Genomic DNA, 14970 nt, shown 5'->3' on the forward strand with positions numbered 1-14970 from the left:
TTGAGAAATGACACATTACCCCAATGATTTGGAATATACAAGTAACAGAGTATTACAGAAATAAAACATCCACTTTTAAGAACTCAGAGATTTCTCTTTAAAAAAAACATACTTTTTTTTCCCCAAGAGTAAAAAAAAAAATAAAGTAAATTTACCTAATTTAAGCGCTCCAGCAAGGCCACGTATTACAGTAACAGGGTTGTTTGGATTTGTACAAAATTGATGTAAAGGTGGAAAGAAAGCATCTCGTTTATTTTCCAACTGCAAAATTGTAATGGAATATTAGATGTCAGATCAATTTAGATTCCTTATTTGTAAAATAAGAAAGAATAATAAAAAAAAAAAGAGGTAAAAAGAGAAACAATAGAAAGAAAGCAGGAATTTTCTCCATTTCCCCTCACTGTGGGCAATGAAGAGCTACATCACTACAATTCTTTCTATGGTTAATGCTGGGTTCACTCCTGAAATTAATTTGTTACTGTAATTTGTTTCTTGGCATGAATTATTCCCAGGCTGCTTTGGCTTTTGCAACTCAGGTTTCCTGCACTTAATTTCTTTATCTGACAGTAGCCTTGTACATTCCCTAAATCTACAGAACTCCCTGAAGAGTAAGGTAATACAGTTTCTTTTCAGAAGTTAAAAAAAGCTAATTCTGTGCATAATGTATACAAGAAATGGCACAATTAAAAGGCTACTCTCATGGTGTACTTTGGATGTCCAGCTTTGGATGGACAACGCTGTGACAGACTTTTATTAAGGCAGATGAATTCAGGTGCAACACCCATCCAACTATCCCATCCAACTTAACCTGGCTCTCAGGCAGATTCCTGTAGTATTAAACTGAAGCACCAACCTCTTCTGGCCCCCAAATGGAGCTGACCAAAGCTGACTTGAGCTTTTTACACTGGCTGTAATTTATTCTTCTCTTATCGAGGAAATGGATATCCTATAATTTATTCTTCTATCACTAAGGAAGTTAGCTCAATAAAGCTATTATGAAACTTTATTTCCAGAACAGAAGTTTTAATGCCTGCCTAAGAAAATACTACCCGACCAAACCCTGCCTTTTCCTAATGACATTCTGTTCTTAGCATCACTTCGTCTTTTATTACTTTTTCTTCACTATATTTTGGAGCAGATTGTTATGAGAGTTTAGTTGAGTTACTTGCTCATTTATACATAAGCTGTCACTTGCAAAAAACTGTACATACATATTTGAAATACTGTGCATTGTAGCTAATGAACTGTTCTGCTTATTCTGCCAACATTTTGAGTATTAAAAAAGAAATAAAAAAAAGTCTGAAGCGTTTTGTTCCTTGTTCACTGAAATTCTTACTTTACAAGTACTTTAAGAGTCAAACTATGTCTCAAAATTTTCTTTAAGGTTAGCATTTTTCCTTCTTATATACTAGTCTGGAGAGCACTGTAATTAGAACCCAGTGATGAATAGTGCATCTTTAAAATAATTATATTACATAATTCAGATATCCAAACAATTACAAAAGACAGGCAGCAATACACTTCTGCCACTTGATTTACTTACATAAATACTAGGTGTAGGTGGATTCAGCTTGTCCTTTGGCAAGGGAGGGTATGGTGGAGGTGGTGGTCGTGGAGGTGGGCATTTATCCAATAGAATACTACTGTTAGATAAGCCATTTTTACCCAGATTCCTAAAAGGAAAGAAGAGCTGCCTCTGTCAATGCTTGACAAATAAAATAAATACATATTGGTGTAATCTCCTATGCAAAATAACATTGTATAAGGAGAAACTGTAACTTAAGATGCAGATAAAGCCCATATATTTTAATCAAGAATTTTCAGTGTATAATTTGCCATTATTCAAAATTATTCTTACTTTGCCTGCCAAATCTAAGACAGCACCACTATTAGAAATACAGCCATTTTAAATACAAGCAAGTGACAAAATTTAACAGAAAAAGCAGGTTTCAACTAGAAATGGAGAAGAACCTTATCAGGTGGATGATCATTTCACAGGAGCTGAGGAAGTGCAGTCCGGTGCTGAGCACTGCGGCAGAGCAAAAGTCAGAAAATGACAATGTCTCAGCCAAAAAAACCCTGCTGAGTCACAAAACCAACTACAACTACAGATGCTGAATGAACCACCACCTACCCCTCCCTGATTTACAGGCCTTGGAGCCAAAAGGAGCCATCGCTGCATAATCCATTTTTTTGAGCAAGAGAGGAAATGCCCCATCCCGAGTTTGTTTGTCACCATCCCTGTGGGTAACTTCAGTGAGAACCTCACTGCTTGTATTTCCAGCCTTTCACTGGATATTTCCAAGTGTGGATAACCCACTGTATGTTTAACTTTTTCTAGAACAGATGACCTGAAAAACCTCATTCTAAGTTCAGCCTATAGTCAATACCCAGTTACCATCACCAGGAAAGTATTTTTTTGATAAAACCACCCCTTACATTTTTGTTAAAAATGACTCAACTACTTCAAAACTCTTCCAACAAAATACCATCCAAATCCTTCTTCCAATCTCACTTGATTCACTAACTGCTGCTACATCCCACAAAATGGGATGTTTCCAATGCATAATTTGATCACGTTTTTATAAAACTCACTGGCTACAACAAGAAAGTTGTTCTGGTAACAACAGTCTTCAGCAGAAAACACAGCTGACTTCTATTAGACAGAACTCCCAGCAATGGAGTTTGTCTGTAAAACAGAACCTGTGATGCTGCACTGAGAAACACTGCAGAGCTGGATGCTGGCATACGAGAGCTTAAAATTAAGTTATACCACAAACCACAAGTAAGGTGGACTTGAGGGTTGAGATCAGATCAGACTGATTGTTATGACAAACACTTTAAAGAAAACGGGAAAACATCTCCTGTACCCCAGGCTGCAGCAAAGTATCCTGAAAAACTGGTGGCCATCATGACAAACCAAGTCAGCCATTCAGCTCAGAACATGTGCCAGCTTTGTACCTCTGCTCTGACAGAAGGTCAGAGCAATACAGAGACATAATTAACAACTTCTCCAAAGCACATCTGCCAAAATACCACACAGTTTAATCCTTATGACAGGTGAGTCTAAAGCCAGAATAGATTGGAATTTCAAAGGGAGTGAAAGAACGATGCAGAAGCTTTGATTAGGCACCATCCAACATGGCAAAAAAAAAATCACTGACCAGTGCTTAATGTCTGATGGAGTTATTGCAAACACCCCATTGTCCCCAAACACACAAATACCCTCCAACAAACCAAACCAAAACCAGAACCCCAAAATAACATGGCAATATAAAATCACTACTGCACAGAAATTTTCTGACCACAGCTGCATTAACCTGAGATTCAGACCATCTATACAAAGTGAAATTATAATCTAATAGCAGATATTAGGAGTTACTATAACCTCTGCATTACCAAACTGAAAAAGTAAAATTAAAAAAAAGCAAATGCATAGTATTAAAAATAGAAGAGAACTTGGACAAAATTCAGTTTGCATTGATAAACAGTTCACAGGCAATTTCTTAGGCAGTGAAGATGAGAAACACCGAACTTGAAGAAAAAGATACATTGCTCAGAACTAGTGTGACTTCAGCTACTGAAGTCACAGCAAGGTGGTCACCTCAGCAAAAGCTCAGTAAAGCCACAGTGGGGTCTTCAGGGAAGGGGGGTAACAGAGAGAGGAGAAACTTCTATACACTTAGAGAAACCATGGCTGAAAAGGCAAAGGAGATAGAGAACAATACAGAGGAAAAGATCAGATGAAAAAACGTTATCTCATAAACTCAACATTTGAAGCTGATATTACCAATTCCACGCTATAATTTCCTATTAAGTTATTAAAACCCTCTGTAGAAATTTTAAGAGAGGAAAGAGGACAAAGAAAAGCAAAGCTGAGATAGCAAAACATTCATAATTCAAGTGACACAGGAAACAGATGGGCAGAATATTTAAAGTTGTCTTTAACAGACCAGCTTCACTCTATCATCTTTTTTTTTTAAACTATGAATCAGAATAACTTACTATTAATAACAATGCAAGAGAGCTATTAAAGAATAATTCTGTAATTGATAGTATGCCAAACAGAGCAATAGAAATTATAAAAAACACTACAGAAGTACTAAAAATATTTGCTACCAGCATCTGAAACATATGAGTAACCACTGCCAGCCTCCACCTCTGGAAATACAGAACTATGGCCAGTGCAAGGAAAGTGAAAGACCCTTTTTGACCACAGAGACTGTGATGAAAATCTCACAAATCTCAGTTTCGAGAATGTAGTTTTGGAGGATTTCAGTAGTGGTGAGAGGATTTCAGACTGGCTGAAAGAGGCAACAGATGCACTGCTCAAGACAAAACAGGCCCCATAAAGAAACTGGATACCCAGTCACCTACAACACTGTGATGGAGGAATGAAGAGAAGGACAGGCTTCACTCATTTTAATTGACTTTCCACAGGAAACTGGCTTGTCATGGACTATGAGGGTAGGAGAACACCCTTCACTCCCACAGTGGGAAGAGAAGGCAGGAGCAGCTGCCAAGCTCAGAAGTGCAGCCTGTCCTGAGCCACAGCTGCAGCTACTCAGTCCAGGGCAAGTTACTTGATGGGTGAAAGCAACTCAAGGGCTTCATCCTGAGGACCCAACTCACACTGCCCACACTTAGAAGCAACATCAACCACCATGGATGAAACAGGTACCTCGATTTCACAGAATCAGTTAGGCTGGAAAAGACCTCTGAGATCATCCAGTCCAACCTTGTCAACCAGACCATGGCACTGAGTGCCACATCCATTCTGTCCTTAAACCCCTCCAGGGACAGTGACTCCATCACCTCCCTGGGCAGCCCACTCCAATGTCTAATCACCCTTTCTGTGAAGAAATTCTTCCTAATGTCCAATCTAAGCCCCCTGGCACAGTTTAAGGCTATGTCCTCTTTTCCTATCGCCGGTTGCTTGGGATTATTTCATGTCATCATGGGATCTCTTGAATAATCAATTATCACATTCATTAAAACACCTCTTTTTTTCCTACTCTACTGCTTTCTAGGATACATTCCCACACCTCCTATAAAAACCAGATTACAGCCTTCAATCTCAGAGAAAAACTTTCCCTCTGGCTGTACCAAGACACGCAGGTGACCAGGAGAACAGGTGTGACACAGTTTGTTTCACAACAGTCACCTCTCCCCTTCATTACACAGCCCCCACTCCCCAGCCTGTGCTTTTAGCAAAGAGCAGCACAAATAACTTAACAATATCCTGACAAATGGAGGCTGATGGCTTAACCTGAGATGAAGCCTTCATCCACCTACCACACTCCTTCCCTCGAGTTTACTATTGTCACGGCAGCTTGTTATGCAGGCAGGATCTCCCTGCCCCACAGGAAGGTAGACTCCAGCTCCAGCCTTAGAGACTCCCCTGCTGGAACTCCACACCACTATTAAAAACTAAATAAAACAAGACCAAAATCTGATCTCAAGGCAGTATCACTGAACCATTTCCAATCACATGAAGCTTATCAGGTAGTTGCTAAACACTTCTTAGGTGCTGTATCGGCCTTGTGTCATCCCAGCTGACTAAAAAAATTATATAATGCAACTTTAAAGCTACTTGTGTTACAAAGCTGAACCGATTTTAACTCTATTTTATTACCAAAACTCTCAACAACATCAAGAATAATTCAAGTTTACATGATCAAACCTATCTTCTGAGAACCAAGAATAATTATCATTAATTACCACCCTTTAAATTTATTAAATTAATTATCTCAATAGTTTTATTATTTCACTCAAGCCTAATGTCAGACTGAGAAAATTATGTCTATTTCTCAGAAAGTAGTTCCATAGTGCTCTTCAAGTCCTCTGGAACCTTTCCTGTTTTCCAAGAACTGTATTAAAAAAAAATCATCATGAAGGATAAACAATCCTCTGGCCTACCCTTTCAGAGCTCTTGGATGTATGTTATCTGGGCCTCTGGCTTAAAAATGCCAGATTTAAGTATAACTACTGTTTAACCTTCTCCTTGAATATTGTGAAAACAGGGAGTGTGTTATTGTACATCTCATGATGTGAACGTTTTATCTGCCTTTTTCCCAAGCACAGAACAAAAATGTTTACTGAACCCTCTTGCCTCTACAGACAGTTCTAAAAGTTCTGTGCAGTCATTAACGTTGGTATTTTTTTGTGTTTCTTCTTTTTCATTCTTGTCTATGGTTTTTCCTCTTCCAAATGTAATTTCTGTGTTTTCTAGAACTCTTAGCTTCAGTACTTCTGAAAATATTTGCCCTTTTTTGTTTTCCATTGGGAGATTATGACTTTTTGATGATAATGAAAAGCTCCTGAACAATTTCCAGTTATCCATACATTTGGATTTTAGGTGTAATTTACAGGTCAAAACAGACTAAGTTACAATTATTTGCACTTAAGCAGTTATTTTTGTTGTGAAGGTAGTTTAAGTGAATTATTATTTGAGGATTAGCTGTATGAGAATTACAAGGTTTTACCGCTCAAGAGATTATAGTTATTCTGAAGAACAAAATTAATACCCTCTCTTCTCCCAATAAAAATCACATTTAAAATGAATACAAGGAACTGTGGATTTATTTGATGCTCTATCTCAATTCTATCAGAATAAATTAATCTACAAATAAGAAGGAACAAGAGATTTTTAAAATGTGCCTGCAGAAGGAATCAGCTGTAGCACTGGGATGCACAGCACTTACTCAACCCAGTCCTGACTCAAAACAGAAATACCCACCCTTCACAATTAACAGATAACATCAGTTGCTTTCATACCATGAGTTATTACAAAACCACAGAGAAACGTCTGTCAACCCCCGTCTCTCTGGAAGGAGGTGGTTACACACAACACCCAACTTGGGCTTTCCAAGCTCAACCTCCCCAAGCTCCTTCTGTAGCCAGAAGAGAGAGACAGAGGAGCTCTCAAAGGGCAATACAGAACTCAAGTCACGCTTACATTATGCTTAAATGCAAGTAATACCAGATAATTAATTATACAACCTGTTTATCATGCAGTTCTCTACCCCAGCCTTTCACAACCAGGTACTAGGCTGGCAATACTCCCGGAGATCTCTCGTTTCAAACCTACAGAAAACCCTACAATAGAATTGTGGATTTTCTCATTATGCAAATGTATTTCTAATTGGTTTTGAATTCTGTTCTGGTTTTGACCTCAATAGTACAGGTTGGCAGTGAATTTCATAGGTTAATTATATGTTATGTAAGAAGTAATGTTCCTTTTTTTTCTTTGCTTAATGACTTTTTACATCTTTCTATTTCATTTGCTAATCACCTTGCTCTTAGCCTGTAAGACAAACAGAATCACATTAATGACTTATGTAAGAAAAGCATTATAACAAGTGGCACCAAACATTTTCATACACTTGCCTTCCCCCCTAAACTATAAATCTTTCCTATGGTTTTTCACTCCCAGATAATTCCGCTTCCATCTGCAGATTTCTGTATTTGCCTCTTGAACAAAAAATAATCTCTTATTCTAAGCAGGGTTTAGCTTGTGAAATCACAGTATTTCAAATTTTTTTCTTAAAACGTTTGCTACAGTAAAGTTCATGTGCCAGAAGTAACTGTGCCTTTAGAGCAACTGAGCAATTCTGCCCTGAAGCCAAAGAATCTTTTGCTTGTAAAGAGAATTCTCAATAAAACAAGAACTGCTTTCCTTGTTTTTAAGAACAAAACATAAACTTAATCCAGCTCCTTAGCCACAAAACACTTCCCTCAAACAGACTCTGGCTCTTTTCCTCTGGACCAAAGAGTTCTCAAATCAGTGAGTCCTGAACTGGCTTCCCTCAGCTTAGTAGCCTCTTTTAATACACGCTACCATCTAACCTACACCTCTCCTTTGCTTCCCCCAATTAAGCCCAATTAAAGCCTTCAAGTTCAAAAATGCTTCAGAGTTTTCAAATTAGTCTTTCCACGCATCACCATAAAAATGACAACAGCAACTTCCAGCTGACACCAAGGTGCCCCCTTACCCAGCTGGGCTTTTCAGAACTGTTTAAGGACCTCCTGCACAGATTTCTCTAAATCGTTATCAAACAGAAGTTTTGTTTGGGGCTTTGCCTGTTCTTTCGAGGCTGTGAAATAAATTAAGAAATTACGAGAAAAAAAATAATAACAAAGATATTTCTTATGTCTTTTATAAGAAATGAAACAAGTCAGCTCAGGAACTTCTCTACTTGCTTGAAGGAAGGACTTGACCTCAGCTTGGTTTTAGAAAGGATAACTGGCAGACTCTCCTGACCGAGATGGATACTGGATTTTTATCCCTCCTCCAGGATGGTAATTAGATGAAACACTGAGCAAGAAATCAGCTGGTTTCACTTCAGTAGAAATAAACAGCTCAAGTGTTAAATCTCAAGTCTTGTGATAATGTTTCATTAATTCTCCTTTCAGAAGGATTGCTCACAGGGAAAAGATACTTACATTTCTAAGAGCACAGAAAAGAGCCCTTGATAACAGTCTCTTTAAGGAAACCTGATACACAACCAGACAAAGCAGCACACTCTTCTTCTTTTCCCCATGTATTAACCATCAGCTTTTCTAATAACAAACTCAGAGCAATTATTCTTAGCATATTTTTTTATTTTAATTTCACGGTTTTCACTTATTCTCAAAAATTACTTGGGGTTGTGTTGTTGTTTTTTTTTTTTTTGTAGTGACGTCAACAGGAGATTTTTCTCTAGGAATCTCTGGAAGGATAATTAATTTAATAGTACACTCTTTTATCTGTTAATTTGCTCAGAGGCTTAAAGATATTTACTTTACTATGTAAACAGTTTACCAAACATAGTAATTTAGTTGTTTTATAACCACCTTAAAATTTACTGTTGCAATCAGTTTTATTGGTAGGAAAGACTAACCAAATCACACTTACACTTCCCAGAATCACCTCCTCAATTCCTTTTCATCCTTACACTCCAACAGCAGTTTAACGAGATGAGCGCATTTGCCACCCTACTGTTCTCCAAAACAGCATCTTAATGAGATTTGCATATTCGAGTGAAAGCAGCTCAGCTCCTGCATTTCTCAATTCCTTGTGGCTTTTCACTGACATTGTCTGGCCCTTCAAGGGAAGCTCCTTGTAGAAGTATCAATTGCTACGTCTGACCCCTTCTCAGCCTCCTGAACAACCTCATTTCACCCCGGGAACAGAATAGGGCTCTGTTAAATATCTCCTCAACATTCTCGCCGAGGAAGACGGATATAAAGAAACTTTTCAGCCTCTGCAATTATCTTGCCCTACTTAAGTGCTCACTTTAGTCTTTGGCAAAACAAAACATTTACCAAGTGTCTTTCCACAGACCAGACAACCCATTCACACCTAATAAAAGGACAACGAAATGGAGTTTTCTATTCGGCACGTGTTTTGCATTTTATGATACAAAGCATCTCGTTTCACCTAATGGCTTCACTTGAGCAGCTTTTATTAAGACAACACTTGTTTACATAAAGCAAAATTACAGTCTCCCAGCATTTATTTTTGCCTAATTCCAATTTTATTTTATACTTCCCTATCTCTGATGTTTCTTTGTTCTTAAGCAACACACAAAATCCGAGCAACATTAAGAGGTCAGTTTTTGGTGGAGCATTACCATGTTGCTTCCTGATAAAATCCCTCCTGTGAGATGAGGAACTTCATTATCCTGCACTTCACTATCCTGCAGTAGGTCAATTGTAGTCAATCGACTCTTGTGCATTACTTAATCCCAAACTGCTGCTAATTCCAAGTCTTTTGTGCTCTAAGCACAAATAAACCTGATGGGTCTGAAAGATGCAAAAAATGGCTTCTCTTAGACAAGACTTTTTTTAAACCCGTAAGCACTTGATGAAAAAGACTATTTACCAAGTAGATTTCTGAGGAGGCGACTTAAAAGTACCATAAACACTCTGGTTTTGAAGTAAGCATACAGTAAACAGAGCCAAATGCAGAATAATGAGGAGGAAAACAACAATGATTAATCTAGTGCTCCAGTTATAAAAAAACCAAGTCCCATCCACCTGTTCCTACCTGTCAAAATGTCTGTTTTCCCCTAGAGAATACCATCAAGACAACAGCGCAACACATTGTACCAAGTAACTATTGTCAGACAGCAAGAAGAATAAGACAGAAGATAAGAGAATATAATTATCTACATAGGAGATGAAGCCAGAGTGTCTTTCTGAACATATCAAATAAAATAAGGGTGTGTATGTAACAACCGACATATACCAACACATATACTGTGTAGTTGTACATAATTATGGATATTGTACTGTATTATGTACACTGTACATAATACAGTGTAGCTCCAATATATAAAAACTAAAACTTCAGGACAACTCCCCTCTCCTCGTGCATGAAGTTTATTCTAGCACAGGTGTTTGGGGGGTTGTCTTTTTTTTTTTTTTCCTTTAAAGGAAAAAAGAAATAAAATAATTATTTTTCAGGTTTTCTGCTCTGGATAGCTTTTCTTTAATTTTTACAGTAATTCTAAAAATCAACACTTTTGGTCACAAATTCACTTTAAAGCCTCAAGATATCACTTACAGAGATAGCACCCAAATGTACCCAGTACAATGGGAACTACTTTCAATTCTTTGCTTTTGCATTACCTTCCTCTGTGTTAAAAGAAAGGTTAACATGCAGTATTGAAGTTCATGATATATTAGTATATAAACTTCTTCTACTATGCATAAATGTGGACTTATTTTCCAAATGAACAGGGCTTTCAGGAGATTATCTTTCAATATTCTCCCTCCTAGACCTTTTTCCCTATGTGAATCATGCACACAACACCTATGACAACTCTGCTGCTCCAGAGCTGTCATGTGCATGCCTGTACATACTCAAACTCTACAAATATTAAAACAAAGCAAAAATATTAAAACAAATATTAAACTCTACAAATATTAAAACAAACAAAACATGGCTGGAACAGCCTTATCCTCAAATTCCTGTATATAAACTGTCAGGTATATAAGAATGGCAGGGGAAAATCCCCACTATTAATATATTATATAGTGTTTTTGTTATATAGTTATTATTTTTATTCATATGAAAAAAGCATGTAGACAGAAGCTTTCCCCTAACAGGTAACCAGCCCAGCACAGGTGAGTTACAGCAATAATGAGCCCAACAGAATTTTCACATATGGGAAACTAGCTGCTGCCTTTACACTTCAAGCTTACACTAAAGATTAACCTTGTTGTTAGTCCCACAAAATTTCTCAGAATCTCTTGTTATTATCAGCAAACACATGCAGAGACTTTCCAGAAAGCATCATTTGACTAGGAGAGGTCCTGTCTCTAAACCTGCAAAAGTAGTCCCAGCCCAGACTGAAGCATTTCTTGACCTCAGAGTTGCTAAAAAACCACAAGTCTCTCCTCCACTTTTACCACTGCTCACCTTTCCTTATTATCCACCTTCTAAGTCCTCTGCCTTGCTGAATGAAGGTGCAGACAGGCTGAAGAGGGAGCTCTCAATCTCTACTCAGTAAGAAAGAAACAAAGGAAAAAAGGCACATCTAACACTTTCTGAGCTGTCTGCAAACTAGGCAGGGCAAAATATTAGTTTACCTCCGTTGAAAAATTATGGTTATGTAAGCCTGGTAGAAAATAAGGACTATATGAACCCAAGTGAAACACCTTTATGAGCTTCCCTTTATCTTGGAAATTAGGTATCACTAGGAATACAACACCTCCATCAATGAGCACAAAAGCAACCACTTGTATTAAGATTTTTGTAGTAAAAATGCTCTACGTTTTCCTACTTACCACAAACTCCAGATCTCACCTATAAAAACCTTGAAGACTAGTGTATTAAACCCATCAAAATGCAACATTTGAATAGAGGCCTCATTTTCCATTACTCTCCCAAAAAAGCTATGTGCCAATTTTGAAGACAGATCAGCTTAAACTTCAAGAGAGAATTTAAAGTCTGTAACAGTTTGTTTTATTAAAGCCTGTAACAGTTTATTTTATGCCTACTTGCAATGCACTCATCCTAACACCACACATTGAAGCTATTTTTATACTTCTACCAGCAAGAACAAATACATGGTCCCAATTAAAAATTAAACAAAAAAAAAGCTGTTAAGCTGTTAATTTTTATGTAATATGTGTAGAAGTGTCACCTGGAAATGAACGCTACAATTAGACTTAATATTTGAAAGATGACAAAATAAGCTCCCTATTGATTTTTTTCTCTCTTTTAGGAAATTTATCTTTGTAACACATGGCTACAGACTGCTATAACATGGATGAGTATTAGTCATCAAATCCCACAACATTAGAAACTAGTAACTCTCAGTCACAGTAACAGATGCAGGGTTTTTTGTAGAATGGTATAAACATGCTTTTATATCATTTTTTAACATCAAAAAGAGTTATGCTCAAAACCACCACACCTGCTATATAAAATACAGCAAACACACATATATATATATCCCAAATCAAATATTTTGGAGTAAAATATACTGAGATGGGAAAAACTCCAACAAGAATTCCAACACAGAAAAATACAGATAATATTTCAACTAAAAGAACTGTAAACACAGTTCAGTATGGAAAACAGCAGAGTAGAAGCCAAAATAACCACGTGCTTGTGATTAAAGGGACTTCAGTGAACTTTAAAGGCATCTTGGGCAACATTTTCACAAAAGGTGACAACTCTAAGACATGGCTACAGGAAGTATCGTGCTCCATTTCAATTTCTCAGCCTGTTTGGATTTCGAATTTTTTTTTTTTTTGAGAAAGCAGGCAAATCTCTCAGAAGACTACCTGGAAAATCTAAGGACTTTGAGATAGTTTACACAGAGGAGGCCGCTAAATGTGAACTTGAAAAGCTAATTACTGTCTCCCAGGCACCCTGCTAGCACATGACCAGAGATTTAGCTTCAGCAGTTAAAGATATTATTGCCCTCAGCCCACTCTCCTCCTCTGCCACAGGCCACTGGCTACTGCAAAGGTGGCTGAATTTGCTGCGTTTCTACACCACTGTAGCTTACAGGGTAACAATATCTTTGCCAGAAGTCACTGCTAAGAAATATTATCTGAATTTCTACAGCCCAGCCTTCCATGCTCTGCGCCATCCAGCATCACCAGCAATGAAGACACCTGGGAAAACACCGTGTAATCCGCACAACCACACTGCAGTCACTGCCAGGGCTTCTAGAGGCTGGCCCCCCTTTTTGCCCTTATCTATTATGCATCTCATCCAAAAAGGTTCATGCTACTGACTGAAGACAAAAAACAACAGCAACGCACCTGCTAATCAAGTGGAACATAAGATGGACCAAGACTTACACCCCCAAAGAGTCAAAACTGTCTGCACTGCAACGTGAGAGACTCACAACTCACTGCAGGACTGGGTTTCTAAAGCACAAACCACCACACAAAGAGCTCCTGTGCTCGAGCTGGAGATGCTGAAACCATCACTACCAAAAAAAGCCATCTCTGGTACAGAACTGAGGGACAAGCTGATACACCAGATGGCCGTGGGACCACTCAGAGGGACACCAACAGGCGGGAGAAATGGGCCAACAGGAATCACAGGAATTTCAGCAAAGGGAAGTGCCGAGTTTGGACAATGCTCTGAGGCACATGGTGGGATTGTTGGGGTGTCCTGTGCAGGTCCAGGAGTTGGACTCAGTGATCCTGATGTGTGTCTTCTAACTCAGCATATTCTACGATTCTAAGTCCTGCAGCAGGGGAAGAATAACCCCATGCACTGGTACATAAGACAACAAGGATTTTTTTAACTTTAGGGGTGACCCAATACTGGAACAGCTTGTCCACAGGCAGGCTATGGAGTCTCCATCCCTGGAAGTATTCAAAACCTGGCTGGACACAGTCCTGAGCAACCTGCTCTAGCTGGCCCTGCTGTGAGCTGGGAGGCTGGATGAGATGATCTCCAGACGTCCCTTGCTGGACCTCCCACCTCAACCTTCTGCGATTATTTATAAGTTTTGCAATGAGAACACTGATTTGTAATGACAGACTAAATCTGTATGACTTACTTGTATCAAGAAAAAGTATTTTTAAGAGCTTAATACCAGCACTGAACATGATTGATTTTTTTAACATTCATAATTTTCAACATTGTTGCTGTTGTTCCTTATCTAAGCAGAAGTGCTTGTACTGCACCTCTAAAGTACATCTATATAACAAGTAAAAGAAAAAAAACCCAAACAATGTATTTTCCTTTTGTATGAGCTGTATCCAAGCTCCTTTACAGAAATTAAGCCTTAAACCCCATGAAAAAGATACATGTTTTGAAGGAACAAATTTATCTGACATGTACTGGTATCACGTCCCTATTTCAGAAGTCTTTCTTCTATAAGAAAACAATCATATAAAAGCTAGAAATAAAAACACATTGATGTAACCATTAGATGCAGATATCAAAAACTTTTTTACAGTTTAAAATAGACCTTTCAACCATATTCTCTACAGTAGCCAGAGTCTCATGAAAAAAATCCACAGGTTTTGAGAAGAAACTGAGGATTGTACAAACTGATGTTATAAAATATTTCAATATTCCAACTATTTTAAAGCTCTTAGGCTTTTAAAAGTCTGATATGTTGTGCTTCTTTTAACTCAAAAAACATTTTTATTAAGAGAGAGCTATACTGGCCATCTGGTAATCTGTACATTAGATTCAATTTATCTGGAACAAGATTTCACAACTTTTTCACTCTATTTTCCCTACACTGAAACTTTCCCTTAGAAATCTGTGTTGACAAGCTTCTGAAATAAAAGTGGACCTGGAATAATTACCATGGAAGAAGGAAAGAAACCTACAGGGGAAGGAGGCACAAACAGCAAGAAAACACAAGGCCTGAAACAGGGTCTAGGGCCAGCCAGAAAAGATGACTGTGGATACCAAAGCAAGGAGGGACTGGGAATCTAACATGGAGGAAAGGGAGTATTTGGACCAGCCTGACAAGAGGATACAAGGACTGGCTGCAA

At 38.0% G+C, this 14970-nt stretch overlaps 1 protein-coding gene across 17 annotated transcripts in view; it reads right to left on the reverse strand.

Moving 5' to 3' along the window:
• The window catches only part of KDM6A (lysine demethylase 6A), a 117511-nt gene that overhangs the window by 20438 nt on the left and 82103 nt on the right, over window positions 1–14970 (reverse strand). For all 17 annotated transcript variants that reach the window (XR_003212939.2, XR_003212937.2, XR_003212938.2 and 14 more), the window contains 2 exons: window positions 1544–1673; window positions 156–261 (listed from right to left, as the gene is read on the reverse strand). Coding sequence is in view for 8 of the 17 variants with exons in the window: in XM_008922853.3 (XP_008921101.2) it covers window positions 156–261; window positions 1544–1673 (236 nt within the window). In the remaining 9 variants the exon portion in view is untranslated. The remainder of the gene's footprint in view (window positions 1–155; window positions 262–1543; window positions 1674–14970) is intronic.

The sequence above is a fragment of the Manacus vitellinus genome, unplaced genomic scaffold (genome assembly GCF_001715985.3).
Source record: "Manacus vitellinus isolate BGI_N305 unplaced genomic scaffold, ASM171598v3 scaffold_7_pilon, whole genome shotgun sequence".
Taxonomy (NCBI): Eukaryota; Metazoa; Chordata; class Aves; order Passeriformes; family Pipridae; genus Manacus; species Manacus vitellinus.